This window comes from Delphinus delphis, chromosome 6 (assembly GCF_949987515.2).
Source record: "Delphinus delphis chromosome 6, mDelDel1.2, whole genome shotgun sequence".
Taxonomy (NCBI): Eukaryota; Metazoa; Chordata; class Mammalia; order Artiodactyla; family Delphinidae; genus Delphinus; species Delphinus delphis.
Genome location: NC_082688.1, coordinates 7,113,478 through 7,132,829, shown reverse-complemented (window position 1 = coordinate 7,132,829; position 19,352 = coordinate 7,113,478). Strand labels below are relative to the sequence as shown.

The following is a 19,352-nucleotide window of genomic DNA, read 5'->3' as shown; positions in this document are numbered from 1 at the left end:
ATTAAGCTGTGAGAAACATGAAATCCTGCCATTTGAGACAACACAGATGGAACTTGAGGGTGTTAGGAAAATTTAAAAATTCAGACAAAGAAAGACAAGTACTATATGATATCACTTACATATGGAATATAAAAAAGCCAAACTCGGGCTTCCCTGGTGGCGCAGTGGTTGAGAGTCCGCTTGCTGATGCAGGGTACACGGGTTCGTACCCCGGTGTGGGAAGATCCCACATGCTGTGTCGTACCCCGGTCTGGGAAGATCCCACATGCTGTGGAGCGGCTGGGCCCTTGAGCCATGACCGCTGAGCCTGCACATCCGGAGCCTGTGCTCCGCGACGGGAGAGGCCACAACAGTGAGAGGCCTGCGTACCGCAAAAAAAAAAATAAAATAAAATAAAAAAGAATAATTTAGCTCAGGCATACAAAAGCCTTCAATTAATGATAAATTTCTTTCCATTAATTGTGATGTAATGTTAGCCCCATTATTAGCTATTTATTATATAATAGGTATCTAATCTGTTTTGTGCAAACCAGAAGCTGTCCTTGGTAAAGTAAAAGCATATGCCATTTTAAAGCCCCTCTCCTTTATTTTTTGCTAACTCAGATTTATCAGACAAGTAAGTTAGATGATAATTATTCTCTTTACAAAAGTCATTCTTCCAAAATTTACTATAAATTTCTTTAAATAGTGAGCTTGCTTCTGTCTTTAATTTCTTAGGGCTTGGCTTATTCGTACCTTTTAATATAGATTATCAGTACAAAGAGATATATTTGTTTCATCAACTGGATCTAATCTCCTAATTTTTGAATAGTGAATGCTCTCGTTATCAGAAAGATGATTAGTGATTCCACAGTGCAGTTGTGGGAGTTGGTGATTATTGATTCAGCAGAATTGAAGTTGTTTTCTTAAAAGCATTAACCTTTAGGAAAGATTTATAATTTTTAGGTGTCTTTCATCCTCTTTTGATGGGAAAATCCTGAACATTTTTAAATAGGGCTAGTGCTTTGTGTTACTGTCTTAATGGGGAAAAGATTTTTCAATTTATCCTCGTAGTTAATATAACTTGCATTCTTGTTAACTGTCTAGTATATTTTATTAGGACCTTTTCATCGTCTCTCTGAAAATAGGCTTTCTAAGCAGTGTTAATTATTTCAGGTTACTATTCTAGGGCTTATTTAGGATCTCCCAAAATATAATCCCTATGTTTTTTATAATCCTTTCTTTTTTTTATGACTTTAAAAAAAAAATTGGGACTTCCCTGGTGGCGCAGTGGTTGAGAGTCCGCCTGCCGATGCAGGGGACATGGGTTCGTGCCCCGGTTCGGGAAGATCCCACGTGCCGCGCAGCGGCTGGGCCCGTGAGCCATGGCTGCTGAGCCTGCGCGTCCGGAGCCTGTGGTCCGCAACGGGAGAGGCCACAACAGTGAGAGGCCCGCGTACCGCAAAAAAAAAAAAAAAAAAAAAATTGTTATTTTTATTTATTTATTTATGGCTGTGTTGGGTCTTTGTTGCTGCACGTGGGCTTTCTCTAGTAGCGGCGAGCGCGGGCTACTCTTCATTGCGGGGCTTGGGCTTCTCATTACGATGGCTTCTCTTTGTTGTGGAGCATGGGCTCTAGGCACGCAGGCTTCAGTAGTTGTGGCACGTAGGCTCAGTAGTTGTGGCTCACGGGCTCTAGAGTGCAGGCTCAGTAGTTATGGTGCACGGGCTTAGTTGCTCTGTGGCATGTGGGATCTTCCTGGCCTAGGGCTCGAACCCATGTCCCCTGCATTGGCAGGCGGATTCTTAACCACTGTGCCACCAGGGAATTCCCCATAATCCTTTCTTGAGAGAATTTCTTAATGATTATATTTTGAAATTTAATTCTAGATTAAAAAAAGAACCACAAAACATGTTTCCATGGATGAGGGAAGGAACTGGGGTTAGCACATGGTTGGGAGTATATTTGAAGAGCTCCCTGAGGGCAGGGACTATATCTCATGTGTGTGGGGGATATTTTTTTGGTATCAATGTTAAATTTCTTGATTTCAATTGTTGTACTATGTATGAAGTTGTCCTTGCTTTTAGGAAAGATACGCTGAAGTGTCTAGGGATAAAGGAATATGATATCTCTAATACAATTTTGTATAGTTTTGGAAAAATATGTGTGTGTACAGGTACACAAATAGCATTTTTGTGTTGTATATATAATATAGTTATACACACACACACAAAGAGGGAGAAAGAAAATAATAAAACAAATAATAATTGGTGAATCTGAGCAAAGGATATATGAAAATTCTTTGTAATGTCAGAAGCAGAAGTTGCTTCCATGGCTCCACAGCTAGAGAGAAGACAAAGCCTGTTCTGGGAGATGGATTCACCAGTTCACTCTGTTCCTACTTTTCTTTTTTTTTTTTTTTGCTTCCTCTTGCTGTGATGTACATTCTTTAAAGGACTCACTTTTGGAATCTTACTGGAATTAAGTTAATATAAATCTGAAGTAGATTCTGATAAGATGTATATGATAAGCCCTTGAACAGCCACTGTTCTTTCCATCACTCTATCCATATTCCCCAGAGATGCCACATTTCTCCAGAAATACGCCTGTTGTTGAATGATGAGTTGATGGTCTTGGAGGGCCTTCTGGGGAGGTGCGGTGTGGGGGGCAGCTTCGGCTCACTGCGGGGTGAAGGACACTGGTGGTGGAGTTACTGGGGATACTCATCGGTATGAGCTGTCCTGGAGGCCGCCATTTTGACACCAAGACCTGGCCCTGCTCCTCCTGTGTGTTTTTTTAATCTCCTGTATTTAGCACTGCATGTGGTACCTAGTGGGAATTCATTAATGATTGAATGAACGTAGTGCCATTCATAATGACTGTTAGACTTTACTGGATTGAGAAAGTGCATCATGTCATGTATTTAGAAAATTTTCTGAAGGTGTTGGGAGTCCTGAAACAGATTAGTCTTTTTCTGGATTTTTGTTCCTTATTGGTCATTACGTTTTAATGAGAAGGGAGGAGATAGAAATACTAAATTGAGGCATCTTCTTAGCATAGAAGATGTACTGTAATTCATTAATTACTGTGTTTCATTAATTCTAAAATATACATTTTTCTTTTTTCCGAAAGAGCAAGATTACCTCTGCTTTCTCTCATTTTTTAGGAGTAGTAGAGAACTGTGGACAATTTTGCTTGGAAGGTCAGCTCTGAGAGAACTGGTAAGTGGTGTGTTCTTGAATGGATTCTGTGGTTCTTTGTGTAGTTTACATGACCAAAAATGCCCTTCTCTTTGAAATAGGAAGTAAACACCTTTTATTATTCCTAAAATAGGCATTATGCATTCCCCACTTCTCTTTGCTGAAATGCAGTGTGTCTTATAGCCTAGCTGTTGAAGTTTTCAAAATCTCCACTTTTCTTTGTACCTCAGTGATTCCTTTTCTGAAAAGATACCAGTGCTACTTGACTGGCTGCTGAGAGTAGGGGTACAAACACCATTTTACTACCATAGGCTAACAGAGATTCTCAGGCCTTTTCTCTGTCTCATATTGACTTGCCTTTTCTTCCTTTTCTGTTTAGCTAGCTGCTTAGGTCACAGAGGCTGAGGTTTTTAGGACATTTCCAAGTATATAATCAATAAAGAACAGTTCTTCATGTGGATCCCTGAGTGTTCTGACTCTGTGAGGCTAAAGTGTTAAGATGACATATAATTATTACTAGTGTTGTTATTGTAATTAACATAATGAATGTTAACATCATTTTTAGAGCCTAAACATTTTTTGATATGTCTTCATCAGATAATTCCATGTCTGAGAATATATTTTAAAAGAAAGAAATTGTTTTGGGCACAAAGCTCTTTACCATAGTGTTATTCATATAAATAAAGAATTATAGCCAGCTTAAATGTATCTAACATTAGAAGAATGGTAAATAAATCATGATCTAGCCACTTGATAAAATATTATGCAACCACTAGAAAGGATGTTTATCAAGATTTTCATAATAAGGTTAAATCATTATGTTAGAATGTTAAGCAAAGAAAAGCAGGCTGCAGAATTCTATATCCAAAATTATTTCAACTGTGGGGAAAAATGCATATTAAAAAGAACATATTCAAAGGAATATGTTATCCTCAGTGTGATCCTGGAATCTGATTAAAATTGCATTTGTATAATTTCCTTCTTCTTTTCCAGAATCAGATTGAGGCAGAGCTGAATAAACATTGGCAGCGGCTGTTAGAAGGGCTTTCTTACTATAAACCTCCCAGGTATGGCTATTCTGTGGGTCTCATTTGAGTAATTCCCCTGAGGAACCTGACATAGATGAAACCACCCTCATGTAGGATTCTGTGATATTACTGGGTTAGTTAGATCAGAGGGTATATAATTTGGCTAACCAGGGAAAAAGAGTAGGGGACATTTTTTTCTCTCTGTTGAAGAAAAGGAAATTCCTTCTGGAAATACAGTATTGTTGAAACCATTGTATAACCCTAGTATCCAGGGATGAGGATTTATTAAATACTCAGTTAAGATTCCTAATACTTATTTCAGTCCATCATGTTTGTGTGAGAGACCGTCAGCACCAAATGCTAGGATATAGCAGTGAACAATGCTGACACAAAATAGCAGCTGACACTCATGTATTTTTTGCTATGTACCAGTTACTGCTGTAAGCAGTAGACTTACGGTAAGTTATTTAATCCTCACAACAGCCCTTTGAGATAGGTACTATTTTTGTTCTTTTTTTTTTTTTTGCGGTACGCGGGCCTCTCACTGTTGTGGCCTCTCCCGTTGGGGAGCACAGGCTCCGGACACACAGGCTCAGCGGCCATGGCTCAAGGGCCCAGCCGCTCTGCGGCATGTGGGATCTTCCCGGACCGGGGCACGAATCCGTGTCCCCTGCATCGGCAGGTGGACTCTCAACCACTGCGCCACTAGGGAAGCCCTATTTTTGTTCTTTGTTTGAATATATAGATTTTTTTTGCTCGGCAGTGGAAAAGAACAATAATAAAATAGAAAGTGGTTAAAAAAGAAGACTCTTTTATCTTAATTCCTAGTCCAGCTCTCATTCTATTATGCATCATAGTTCTCAAGCTGCCCTCATTTCCCTTCTACTTCTGAACACCTGTTGATTTTATTACATCTTCGCCTTCCATCTTCATTCTCTTAGGTTAGTGAAGAACTTTCTTTTTTTGATCATCTGTTAACCCTTCCCCCATAATTATTTTGAAGTAACTCCCAGGCATCATGTTGTTTTATCTGTAAATACTTTACTATGTATCCAGAATATATGGACTTGAAAAAAGAAGATAAGCACTATGTTATCACATGTAGGTATTTTTATTATTATTGTTTCCATTTTACAGATGGGGAAACTGAGGCACAAAGAGGTTAAGTAACTTGCCCAAGGTCACACAGCTAGTAAGTGGTAGAACCAGGATTCGAACCTGGCAGTCTTACTCCAGTGTCTGTGTTCTTAATCATCATTCTGTGTTGCCTCTTTCAGACCTTATTGTTTAACTTTATACTAGCCTTTGTGTTGTGGATTTTCTGTGAAATGTGAGAGTCTCTCTAAAAAAAAAGAAAAAATCCAACAACAATATGCTTTAGTTCACAGAATGGGCATTTGTGGTATGAATTTCTTTTTTTAAAGACAAAAGTTCCTTTTGTAGTAGCATGGGATTTTAAAGTCTGACAGACTTTTTTTTTTTAAACTGCAGGCTTAATTTGAATTTAACACAGATTTTTAAACATTTTTAACTTTTTTTTTAATGTTCTCTTTCTGTTCCAGGATTCAGCCCAGGGTATCATATTGCATTTAGTTGTCATGTCTCCTTAGCTGTTAGCTGTGACAGTATCTCAGTCTTCCCTTGGTTTTCATGACCTTGAATAGTTTTGAGGAAGACTGGTCAAGTATTTTGTAGTAGAATACCGTCAATTTGGAAGTCTGATTTTTTTTTTTTTCATTATTAGATTGAGGTTGTGGGTTGTGGGTACTTCACACTGAGGTGAAGTACCATTCTTATCACATCATGGCAGAGGATACATGTTATCCACATGAAGTCACTGGTGATGTTAACCTTGCTCACTTGGGTAAGGTAGCATTTGCCAAGTATCTCTTCTGTAAAGTCACTCTTTTCTCTTTCCCTACTCTATTTTTCGGAAGTGAGTCACTCAGTATAGCCCGCTTTCAGTGTGTGGGTGTAGTGAAATTAAACTACCTCCTGAAGGGGGTAGCATATATGTGTGTTACTGGAACTCCTTCTGTAAGGAAGATTTTTCCCTTCTTCCCCATTTATTTATATATATATTTATTCATTCATTTATTTAAATCATTATGGACTCATGTATATTTCATACTTTGTTTTTACTTTGTTCCAGCTTTGGCCATTGGGCATTGTTTGAGGTTTTGACATGTCCCCATGCTTTTGTTTTCTGAGTATATTCTTACTTTCTGGCATTACAAGATGCTCCAAGCTCATCTGGTATTTTCCCCACCCCAGCTCTAGAATCAGCCATTTCTCCAAGGAGTCCCGATACCTTTTGTTAGAGAATGGTATTAGAAATAAAGATCTGGGTGCTGGGTGTGCGCGCTGCTACTGGAATGTCATAGCTTCTAGGCCTTCTGAGTGTACATAGACAATATATATACGTATACTAACAGACCTGGTTTTAAATTTCACCTCAACTTTTTATTAGCTGTGGGATTTTTGGTAAGTTATTTATTCTTTCTAAGTGTTGGTAATTCCATTTGTAAAATGGGGATAGTAATGTTTACCTTCCAGGCTAGTTATAAGGATCAAAAATAATTAATGTAACTAAGTAGATCTACAAATAATATAGTTATAACTATAGTTTGTAACAGACGTATACTGTATTTATTACTTAGACATAGCTTTGTGTTATAAAGTCTGTAGAGATGAACGTGTGTGTGTGTGTGTCTGTGCGCGCGCATGCATGTGTATTTTATAGGCACCTAAAAGGCAGAAAAAGGTCTGTGGTAAAAATATCTTTAATATTTTTGTTTTAAACCCCTAGAGGGTCATTGAGAATGAGGAAATGATTCACTGTTCTTTTCATAGTCCAAATTCAGCTGAAAAAGTGAAAGCTAATAAAGATGTAGCTTCACCACTGAAGGAACTGGGTTTAAGAATCAGCAAGTTTTTGGTGAGTAAAAATTAGCACTGGCTCTGTTTATTACCTGCAGGGTGGATATGTGTGGTTTTGTTGTTAGTGATTGTTAGTGAAAATTCAGTTTATTTCAGTTTTAGAGATTAAACTGAGCATATTATATTTCAGAAATGCCCAAGTTGCAACTCTTCTTGCTAAAAGCCACAAGTCAAGTTGCCTGACCCTGTTTACTGCATATCATAGAGTTTTCTTCAGCATACTTGGGGTGTTCTTTAAATCGCCTAGATTGTATTTAATTATGTAGTTGTTTCCTTTTCATTTTGGAAACCCAGATCATGCCTGCTGCTATATTAATGTTCTTGGTGAATAAGCACAGTTGTTTCTGACATGTAAGTTTAACTGGCATGTAAATTACATGTCAGTGGCTGCTCCTTTTTTCTCCTATTTGGGTTAAAATTATGTTGTGTGAAATCTTTTAAAATAATTTTTGTTTATTCAAGTTCCGTGTTCATTCTAGAGAACAAATCTTTAGATTGCTTTGCGTGCTCTTTGTGGTTTCTGACCTGAGGTGGCTGTTCCTCCCTTGTAACCTCTGTTTTCAGGGTCTTGATGAAGAACAGAGTGTGCAGTTACTCCAGTGTTACCTTCAAGAGGATTACAGAGGTACTCGGGACTCACTAAAGGTTTGTAGTTATGTCCAGCTCCCTTCTCCTACCTTTATCCTTTTCCTGGTTGGTTTTAGATAATTCAGGATTTTGGTGCCAGTTCTCTGCAACAGAGATAGGTGATCAGATACAGCCATTCTCAGGAAAGACTTTGTAAAGCCTTTAAAAAACATATGCTTAAGTCGAGGTCTGTCCTCAGACTTGGAGGGGCCGAGAGGTCAAAGACTGACATGTTAATCATAGAATCGCAGGATGTCAGAACTGAAAAGGACCTGAGACAACATCTAGCCTTTCCAGCCCCTGATTTTATATATGAGGAACTTGAGGCCAGAGGAGAGGGGCAGGGATTTGAGCACAGACTTGGATACACTTAGGTAAAAAAATGTATCCAGAAATGAACGGGCAATTACAATCTTGAAGGGTAAGGTAAAGATGTTTACCTTTTTCTTTGTTAATTGATTTTGCTAATAAGATGGCTCTTTGTTCTTTTTTCTTTCAGACGGTACTGCAAGATGAGAGGCAGAGCCAGGCCTTAATCCTGAAGGTCAGTGCTAGTCACCATTTCCATTCTTTGATGTAAAATTGGGCAACAGATTCTTGACCATGTTCTGAGCATTGCTGGCTTTTTTAAATGCAGTAGGATTAATTTGAAGTTTTAAATTTCTTTATCTTTCTTTCTTTATCTCCCCCCACCCCCAAAGTTGTATTTTTGTTTTATGATTTTCTTTGCTGTGCAAAAGCTTGTAAGTTTGATTAGGTCCCATTTGTTTATTTTTGCTTTTATTTCTATTGCCTTGGGAGACTGACCTAAGAAAACATGCTATGATTTATGTCAGAGAATGTTTTGCCTTTGTTCTCTTCTAGGAGTTTTATAGTATCATGTTTTATATTCAAGTCTTTAAGGCATTTTGAGTTTATTTTTGTGTATGGTGTGAGGAAGTGTTGTATCTTTGACCTTGATTTACATGTGGCTGTTCAGCTTTCCCAGCACTACTTACTGAAGAGACTATCTTTTTTTCATTGTGTATTCTTGCCTCCTTTTTCAAAGATTAATTGACTGTAGGTGTGTGGGTTTATTTCTGGGCTCTCTATTCTGTTCCATTGATCCATATGTCTGTTTTTTTTTTGACCGCACCATATGGCATGCGGAACTTCCCTGACCGGGGGTCGAACCCGCGCCCCCTGCAAGTGTGGAGTCTTAACCACTGGATCATCAGGGAAGTCCCCATATGTCTATTTTTGTGCTGATACTACGCTGTTTTGATTACTGTAGCTTTGTAGTATTGTCTGAAGTCTGGGAGGGTTATGCCTCCAGCTTTGTTTTTTTTTCCTCAGGATTGCTTTGGCAGTTCTGGGTCTTTTATGGTTCCATATAAATTTTAGGATTATTTGTTCTAGTTCTGTGAAAAATGTCATGGGTAATTTGATAGGGATCGCATTAAATCTGTAATTGCTTTGGGTAGTATGGCTATTTTAACAATATTAATTCTTCCAGTTCAAGAGCGTGGGATATCTTTCCATTTCTTTGAATCATCTTCAATTTCCTTTATCAGTATTTTACATTTTATAGTTCTCAGCATATAAGTTTTTCACCTCTTTGGTCAGGTTTGTTTCTAAGTTTTTTGTTTTTGTTTTTTGTGGTGTGATTTTCTTTTTTTTTCCTTTCTAAAACATTTTTATTTTATTTTGGAGTATAGTTGACTTACAATGTTGTGTTAGTTTCAGGTGTACAGCAAAGTGACTCAGTTTTACGTATGCATGTATCCATTCTTTTTCAGATTCTTTTCCCATATAGGTTTTTACAGAATATTGAATAGAATTCCTTGTGCTATACAGTAGGTCGTTGTTGATTATCTAGATGTGATTTTAAAAGGGATTATTTTTTACTTTCCCTTTGTGATATTTTATTGTTATTGTAAAGAAACACAGCAGATTTCTGTATGTTAATCTTGTATCCTGCTACCTTGCTGAATTTGTTTATCAGTTCTAGTAGTTTTTGTGTGGAATCTTTAGGGTTTTCTATGTTATCTGCATGATGGCAATTTCACCTCTTTTCTTCCAATTTGGATACCTTTTCTTTTTCTTCCCTGATTGCTGTGGCTAGGACTTCTAATACTGTGTTGAATAGAACTGGTGAGAGTGGGCATAGGATCTCATTTTAACATGGAATTTGACCATGACTTCTGAAGTAGTTTCCTATTTGGTATTTAGTGAGAACTGGGTACATCAGTTACAAGCAATTAGGACATATACTAATGGTATTTTTATATTTGCTTTCATGTATTTGGCCTGTCAGTTTATTTATTTATTTTAAAATATTTATTTATTTATTGGCTGCCTTGGGTCTTTTTTTTTAAAAATAAATTTATTTATTTATTTTTGGCTGAGTTGGATCTTTGTTGCTTCACACAGGCTTTCTCTAGTTGCAGCGAGTGGGGGCTACTCTTCATTGCTGTGCGCGGGCTTCTCATTACAGCGGCCTCTCATTGTGGAGCATGGGCTCTAGAGCGCAGGCTCAGTAGTTGTGGCGCATGGGCTTAGCTGCTCCGCAGCATGTGGAATCTTCCAGGACCAGGGTTTGAACCTGTGTCCCCTGCATTGGCAGGTGGATCCTTAACCGCTGCGCCACCAGGGAAGCCCTGCATTGGGTCTTAGTTGCAGCACATCGGCTCTCTAGTGGCTTGTGGGCTTCAGAGCGTGTGGGCTCTGTAATTGCAGCGTGTGGGTTTAGTTGCCCCATGGCATGTGGGGTCTTAGTTCCCTGACCAGGGATCAAACTGGCATCCCCTACATTGCACGACGGATTCTTAACCACTGGACCACCAGGGAAGTCCCTGGCCTGTCAGTTTATAGTCAGTTTATTACTTGAATGCCCAACTGAGAAGTCATGCTAGAAAACTTGTTTATATTTTTAAATAATTCCTTTTATCTTGTATAACTTTACTTGTATCCTAGTTCATGAAGGTCTTTTGCTTTCTTTTGGCCTAACACTGTTTCCATTTCTGTGATTGTTTATACAGATCTAATTTTTCCATTCACATCTTTTTTTTTTTAATTAATTAATTTATTTTTGTCTGCATTAGGTCTTCATTGTTGTGCGTGGGCTTTCTCTAGCTGCGGCGAGCAGGGGCTACTCTGTTGCAGTGCGCGGGCTTCTCATTGCAGTGGCTTCTCTTTGTTGCGGAGCACGGGCTCTCTGCATGTGGGCTTCACTAGTTGTGGTGTGCAGGCTTCAGTAGTTTGGGCTCACGGGCTCTAGAGTGCAGGCTCAGTAGTTGTAGCACACCGGCTTAGTTGCTCTGCAGCATGTGGGATCTTCCCAGACCAGGGCCCGAACCCGCGTCCCCGGCATTGGCAGGTGGATTCTTAACCACTGCGCCACCAGGGAAGTCCCCCATTCACATCTTTAAGTGATTTTTTAATCAATAAATTTAAAATTGAATATCTTCCATGCAAAGGTGAGTAACTGATTTTGAATCTTTGGGTTCTTCCCAGATTGCAGATTATTACTATGAAGAAAGAACGTATATTCTTCGTTGTGTCTTACACCTTCTCACTTATTTCCAAGATGAAAGACACCCCTATAGGGTAAGCCCATTTAGTCCTCTTGTTTCTCTTTACCCTGTAAAATTCAATCCTTTTTATAATTTATTCATATTTCTGTTCATTTGAATATTTACCTTTTACTCAACGTATAAGTTACTGTTTTGGATTTTTTTTTAAGGTTGAATATGCAGACTGTGTTGATAAATTGGAAAAGGAACTAGTTACAAAATATAGACAGCAATTTGAAGAGCTTTATAAAACTGAAGCACCAACATGGGAGACACATGGAAACCTCATGGTATGTGGTTATTGGGCCCTCCTGTAACGCTCAGGAGAATTGTATATCTGCTCATAGAGCTCTAGGTGAAATTATTTATTCACCTATGAACTTAAAACATTTATAAATTGTCATTCTTTAGAATAGTTTAAACATGTGGTATGAATCAAAACATTGACTTTAACTAATGGTATTTAATTTGGATCTTCCCCTTGACTTTGTCTCTCCAGTTAATTTACTTTTTTTCTTACCTGAGATATTCTCTTAGTGGTTAATGAAACTCTAAACCCAAGATTTCATCTTCTTTATTATCATTATCTATTAAGTCTGTGACACTAGTCTAATTGTTTTATCCTAAATCTTAAACCAATGTGCATTTATAGATTAGAACATGACCTTTTTTGTTTTGAAATTATTATGTTTATTAAAACAATTCAACCAAAATACAGACAGTAGCTCTTTAAAATACTTAATAGAAGAAAGGAGCTCACTTGTAATAGCAACAAAAGCATAAATTTCTCAGGAATAAGCTTACTATAATCCAAAATCTAAATGAAGGGAACTTTAAAATGCTAAAGGGATATAAACAGTCATAATCAAATGGAAAGACATGGTGCCTTCTTGAAAATAAAGACTCAGCACCAAGTGTCAGTCCTTCTTATTTTAATCTATAAATTTACTGTGATCCTAGAAAAAATACTAACAAGTATTTGCTTTGCCTTTTATTTTGGAACTAGACAAGCTGGTTCTAAAATTCATTTGAAAAATAAATAAGAATAGCCAGGAGGTTTTTCAGAAAGGAAGATAAGCTTTATTAGATAGTAAGACTAAAATAATTTAAAGCATGGCATTGGTACATGAATAAATAGACTGATGAATAGCACATAGTAGAAAGTCTAGTGTAGACCAAATGCTGATAGGGAATTAGTGTATGATAAAGGTGGCATTTCAAATTAATGGGGAAATGTTGGGTTTTTCAATAAATGGTGTTGGAACTACTGGGTAGCCATCTGGAGAAAAATCAAACTGTATCTCTATCTCATTCCTTCTACCAGAAGAAAATCAGAGAGATATCAATGATTTAAATTTTTAAAATTCAACTATAAAAATACTAGAAGACACATGGGAGGTAGTTTTGTTTTTATTTTTTTGGATTGGAGAAGACTTTTTAAAGTAAAACACAGGACTTCCCTGGCGGTCCAGTGGTTAAGACTCCGTGCTTCCACTGCACGGGGCACGGGTTCCATCCCTGGTCGGGGAACTAAGATCCCTGGTCAGAGCACTAAGCGCCATGTGGCCAAAATAGATAAATAAATAAAAATAAAGTAAAACTCAGAAGCCATAAAAGAAAAAAGAAAAGATAAACCCGGCAACATCAAATCAAAAACTTTTACAAGGCAAAAAAACAAAAATAGTGCTATAAGCAAAGTCAAAAGACAAACTCATAGCCTAAAGGGTTCTTGAAATAGAAAGAACACCTGTAAGTCAATAAGCAAAACCGAACAGAAAAACAGGCAAATGAAATACATATTTACATGACAAAACTCACATCCAAGGGATGGGATAATGGGCACTCATACTTTGCTGTTTGAATTTGTATACTTTTTAATGGAAAACATTATGACAATATCTAAAAATTGAAAAGCACATATTTCTTGACCTAGTAGTTCCACTTTAAGAGTTTATCCTATAGATACATTCACACTTACATGAAATGACTGTGTAAATGACAAATCTGTAGCATCCCTCAGCTTTATTCAGATATAATTTACATCCAGTAAAATTCATTCATTTTAAGTGTACAGTTTGAATTTGGCAGTTGTATATAGTTATATGCAGTAACCACCTTCATGATCAGTATATAGATAGAACATTTCTGTCTATCCAGTAAGTTTGCAGTTAGTCTGTGACCCCTGGCCCCCAGCAACTACTAGTCGGAATGAATGAATGTGTGTGGTATATTATTGGAAGGAAAGATAAAAACCTCTAACAGTGGTTGCCTCTGGGGATAGATTTGGATGACTGGGCAATAGGAATTGTAGGGAGGGATACTTTTTTTTAATCTTATTTTTATACATGTTTTACCTAATAAAAATAACTTGAAGAATTTAAATGTGTTTTAAAATCTGACTTTATTTCTCTCCCATTTTTCTTCATTGGTTGTGCAGACTGAGCGCCAGGTGTCTCGCTGGTTTGTTCAGTGCCTTCGGGAGCAATCCATGCTGCTAGAAATTATTTTCCTTTATCATGCATACTTTGAGATGGCACCTACTGACCTATTGGTATTAACCAAGATGTTTAAAGAGCAAGGATTTGGTAGTAGGCAGACTAACAGGCACCTGGTAGATGAGACCATGGATCCTTTTGTGGATCGGATTGGGTAAGTCTGAATTGAGGTCTCAGAACTTGTACAATGTTTAGAGTTTAGAGCATTGATATTAAGGTGGTCCTGTGAATGGGTGAAGGGGGGGGCTAGGTATACTTTTCACTTAATGGGTGGGGAAATAGATGGGCGTACTACCACGTTCTAGGTCATTCAGGGAGTGAAGACTTGGATTGAGAGGGATATCTTCTCAAAATAAGTATCACATTCTATTCTTTTACTTACTGTTTTCATCTAATAGTTCATCCTTTCGTTCTACAAAAAATTCGTTGAGCAACTGTTGTAGACCAGGCACTGTACAAATGCCAAGAAGACAGTGATAAATAGGGGAGATGTATTCCCTGCCCTCTTTGACGTCATGGTCTATGTACTTTGAATTTTATGGAAATGGGTATATCCACATTTTGAGGCCTGTTTCCTCTGTGAACAAAAGTACACACTTGACAGACTTCCCTCGTGGCACAGTGGTTAAGAATCCACCTGCCAATAGAGGGGACACGGGTTCGAGCCGTGCTCCAGGAAGATCCCACATGCCATGGAGCAACTAAATCCATGCACCACAACTACTGAGCCTGCACGCCACAACTACTGAAGCCCACGCGCCTAGAGCCTGTGCTCTGCAATAAGAGAAGCCACCGCAATGAGAAGCCTGTGCACCACAACGAAGAGTAGCCCCCGCTTGCTGCAACTAGAGAAAGCCCGTGAGCAGCAACGAAGACCCAACACAGCCAAAAATAAATAAATAAAATATTAAAAAAACATACACACTTGACCATTGAGACATTTGATCTGGCCTAGATGTAATTGGTGGCTGTAGAAACCTTCAGTACTAGATCTGTGCTTTGATAGGCAGAAGCCACATGAGCCTACCAAGCATTTAAAATATGGCTGGTGGACTTCCCTGATGGTCCAGAGGTTAAGATTTTGAGCTTCCACTTCAGAGGTTGCGGGTTCGATCTCTGGTCGGGGAACTAAGATCCCACATGCTGCGCAATGCGGCCAAAATAAATAATAAATAAAAACTAAAAAATAAAATACGACTGGTCATGGGAATTCCCTGGTGGTCCAGTGGTTAGGACTCTGCGCTTTCACTGCTGAGAGCCTGGGTTCAATCCCTGGTTGGGGAACTAAGATTCCACAGCTGAGTGGTGCAGCCAAAAAAATAAAATATGGCTGGTCAAATTGAGATGTGCTGGAATTGTAAAATACATATTGGATTTAGAAGTACATTTAGAAGTACATTCTTTTTCATACTAAGGTATGAAAAAAGAATGTAAAATAACTCAACCTTTTTGACACTAAAGTGCCTTACATTTCACCTTAGTCTCCATTGAGGTTCTGAGTAGCATGTATGACACCATGATATTTTTCTTTCCAGCTACTTCAGTGCCCTTATCCTGGTGGAAGGCATGGATATTGAATCCTTGCATAAGTGTGCTTTGGATGACAGAAGAGAACTGCACCAGTTTGCCCAGGACGGGCTTATTTGTCAGGTGAACTTGGAACAGCTTCTTAATTTTTTCAGATGGTTTGTAGTTAGTAGTAAGTTTTTAACCACTCAACTATACTGCCACATACAATTTTCTTTATTGTGGAATTTGTGGTTCTACATTGTTAAGAAGTTAATTGGATCTGGAAGAAGTCTCAGATTTGTTAGTTATTTTCACAGAGGTGAGAGTTGAATCTGTGAGAACAAGTAGAGTGACTCAGGGAGATGATATAATGACAAAAGAGGCCCAAGGACAGAACCTTGGCTGTTGTCTGCATTCATGTAGCCTGTGAAAGAAGAGGAAAGGGGAAGAACATGAGATGGGATGGTCAGAAAGATAGAAAAAGAGGAGAGTTCTGAGAAAGTTCTAGAAGGATCAGGGAAATTTTCTAAGGAGTCTCTATTTGAACATGTATGTTATAATCTTAATACTACTTAAAATCAAGAGAGAAAACTGTGGGTAAAGGGAAGAGTAATTGAGGGGTCTAGTAATGAAGTGGCTGTGGCTTGGGAAGAGTAAAATGTCAGAATGGGAGAGGGGCCACTGAGGATGAATGGAAGACTTATTAAGCATGGTGAAGGATCCTCTGGAAGGGTCTTGACCCTTTCTGTTAAGTGACACAGGCATTGTTTTCTCTTTTCATTAGGATATGGACCGTTTGATGTTGACCTTCGGGGACATTCCACATCACACCCCAGTGCTTTTGGCTTGGGCTCTCCTCCGTCACACCCTGAATCCAGAAGAGACAAGCAGTGTTGTCCGGAAGATAGGTGGCACAGCCATCCAGCTGAACGTATTTCAGTATTTGACCCGACTACTCCGCTCACTGGCCAGTGGGGGAAATGATGTGAGGCTCGGGCTATTGGTGTTTGAGCATGAGAGTGGGCAAAGAGCGAGGCAGAAGCTCATTAATGAGTCATGATAATAATAATAGTAATTGTCAAGGACATGGATAATGAAAATAGTTTTGTAACTAACCTTTATAGAGCATTTACTGTGACAGACGTGCTTGGCACTTTCTGTACAATATCTTGTTCCATCCTTAAAATACTGTGCACTAGGGCTTATCATCCTATTTTACACATTAGGAAATTGAGACTGAGGGAGATGGAATTTGCCCACAGAAACAAATTGGCAGTAAATGGTGGATACAGTTTGAACTATGTCTGACTCTTTGCCCGTATGTTATGCTGTGCCACTTAGTATCTCTTAGAAGATAGCTTTGGTCATAATGACTGGAGAAATCTTTTTGGGGAGCTTATTCATTCAACTGTACAGGATGAATTAGAAATTCTCTTGAGTCTTGTGTGTTGGGACTTAACTTGAGTGACACAGTTTAATCAGCTTGTTTTGACATGCTAAAGGAAACCTCAGCCAACTTGTTGGCACTGGTTGATTTATCTCGGTGACAGTTCAGGCAGCTGCATCATTCATACCAGCACATAGAGACTCTATCCTTTTTGTAGGCTGGAGGTGGTTTTCTTCCCCACAAAAACTTTGATCAGTTTGAAAATGGTTCTTTTTGATGTTATTCTTGACTATGTTGTAATATTTATGGTTCCTGCTTTCTCTTTTCTCCCTTTGTCTTCCTGATCTTGGGACTAAATTAGGAATTGTGAAGCCTCAGGTTCTCTTCCCATTTGTTTACAGAGACTATATTAATATGATGGGATTGTGCTGAGTCTAGAAAAGAGTGGTGTTACTCAGAATTACCCACTGGCTCCTTTGTCATTACAGTGTACCACTAGCACCGCGTGCATGTGTGTCTATGGACTCCTTTCTTTTGTTCTGACCTCGCTGGAGCTGCACACACTGGGCAATCAGCAGGTCAGTGTCTGGCTTTCATGAGACTGTCTACACTGCCCCACTTTGCAATCATCTTCCTAAGATACCCCTTTGAAGCTGATATAACACAGACCCATTTACTTCAAGTATGATTTGTTTATTGTTGTTTTCCACTTATCATATTATAAAAATGATGCATATTAATGATTAAAAAATTAGAAAGTGCTGATAAAAAGAAAAAACTATAATCCCACCTTGCAGGATAACATATGTTAACATTTTGATGTGTTCCCTTCCAAATATAAAAATACAATAATTCTCTAGAAATGGAATCACAATGTATATACTGTTTTGTAACCTATTTTTTTTACTCTGTAGTGCACCTGTCCCAAACAGCTGTGGATGCTAATTAATATTCTTGTGCAATATTTTTTTAAAATGAAGTATTTCAAAGTTATTCCAAAGGAGACAAAAATTGTCTAATGATGCCATCACCAGCTTCCAAATTATCAATGCACAGCTGATCTTATTCATTTCTGCCCCTTTCCTCCTTGGTTATTTTGAAGCAAATCCCAGACATCATTTAGTAAATATGAATATTTTAGTAAAATTTCACAACCATTATCATATCTAAAAAAAAAATCTTCAAATAATCAAGGCAGGGTTCAAATTTCTAATTATAAATGTCATAAGTTTATCATAAGTTTGTATCAGGATCTAAATAAATAAGATATGTACATTATTGGTTGATAAGTCTGTCAAATTTCTTTTAGTCTATAGTTGTGCTGTCCACTATGGTAATCACAAGACACATCATTGTCTAGATCCATTAGTTCCTTAGGCGTTACGAAATGGCACTATTCTGACTCTATCTCTCCTCTTTTGTTTACTGGTTGGAACATTGCTATAGAAAAGAAATTTGTTTCACCATATATACAAATATCAAATCATTATCTTGTGCACCTGAAACTAATACAATGTTATCTTTCAATTATTTCTCAATTAAAAAAAAGAAATTCTCTCTTGTTAACTATTTGATACCCTGGTATAGAGTACTATACATGCTTCTTTTCCTATATTTACCACTTTTCCCTAGCATCCTTAGTAGCATCCCAAGTTGGCTACTGAGGTTTATTTTTTACATGGCATTGTGAACTCATGGATTTAAACATATTAGCTGTGTTTTAATTCATTGCAGTCATTATTCTTTTCTCATTTTTTTTTTTGTTTGTTATTTTTCTACAGTTAGTATTCTTAGGCTCAGGTTGCCCCATCTTTGGCCAGTAAGAGCTTTTTCAGATTAGCTTCTGAATCTGTTTGACATTTCTCTTACACATTTTGATAGCTCTGTTGCTTTCTGATATGACAAAATCTTGCAGGATTATCTTAGAAGATTCTTGCCCCAGACTTGGAATCTGCCATTTCTCCAAGGAGCCCTGGTTCCTTTCAGTGGGAAATGATATTTGAGGAGTTCTTTATAACTAAGTCATTTTATTCATTTACGATGAGTGACTTATTTTGGAAATTGAAGAAATTGATTAAGTTGATGAAAATGAATATTTCTTATCATTGGAGAGAAAAGGTGTTAATTGAAAGACTCAATTTCCAAAGCTCTAGGAGCATAGAACAAGCTTTGTGTCCTTTGCCAAAATTCTGGTCACATTTGGACCCTACTATATGCCTGGAGGATTGGTGTTAACATTTTGAGGTTACAGGTGTCCTAGTACTTGGAATTTTTTCAATAAATCATTTCATAAGCCTTCACTAGATTCCCAGTGTGTGCCAAACTCTGTGCCAGGTGCTGGGGATGAAAAATTTAAAAAGGCGTATTCTTGACCTCTAGGAGCATAGTTTAGCTGAATCTAGTAGTACCTGACATTTACATGGCGTTTTAAACTTTACAGTTCATTTTCTCGTACATTATCTCATTTAATCCTTATGACAACACTGTGAAGCAGATAATAGTTTCACCATTTTAGAATTTGAAGTTCAGAAAGGTTAATTTGCCTAACATCATACAACAGATTAAGATTACATCCCTTACTTTTTTTTTTTTTATGCGGTACACGGGCCTCTCACCGCTGCGGCCTCTCTCGT

At 37.9% G+C, this 19,352-nt stretch overlaps 1 protein-coding gene across 1 annotated transcript in view; it reads left to right on the top strand.

Moving 5' to 3' along the window:
- The window catches only part of NUP188 (nucleoporin 188), a 42,993-nt gene that overhangs the window by 2,351 nt on the left and 21,290 nt on the right, over window positions 1-19,352 (top strand). Inside the window, exons 2-12 of the mRNA XM_060014008.1 lie at window positions 3,146-3,200; window positions 4,173-4,246; window positions 7,061-7,145; window positions 7,712-7,792; window positions 8,274-8,318; window positions 11,270-11,362; window positions 11,499-11,618; window positions 13,766-13,977; window positions 15,359-15,473; window positions 16,117-16,317; window positions 17,208-17,297. Of these exons, the coding sequence (XP_059869991.1) occupies window positions 3,146-3,200; window positions 4,173-4,246; window positions 7,061-7,145; window positions 7,712-7,792; window positions 8,274-8,318; window positions 11,270-11,362; window positions 11,499-11,618; window positions 13,766-13,977; window positions 15,359-15,473; window positions 16,117-16,317; window positions 17,208-17,297 (1,171 nt within the window). The remainder of the gene's footprint in view (window positions 1-3,145; window positions 3,201-4,172; window positions 4,247-7,060; window positions 7,146-7,711; window positions 7,793-8,273; window positions 8,319-11,269; window positions 11,363-11,498; window positions 11,619-13,765; window positions 13,978-15,358; window positions 15,474-16,116; window positions 16,318-17,207; window positions 17,298-19,352) is intronic.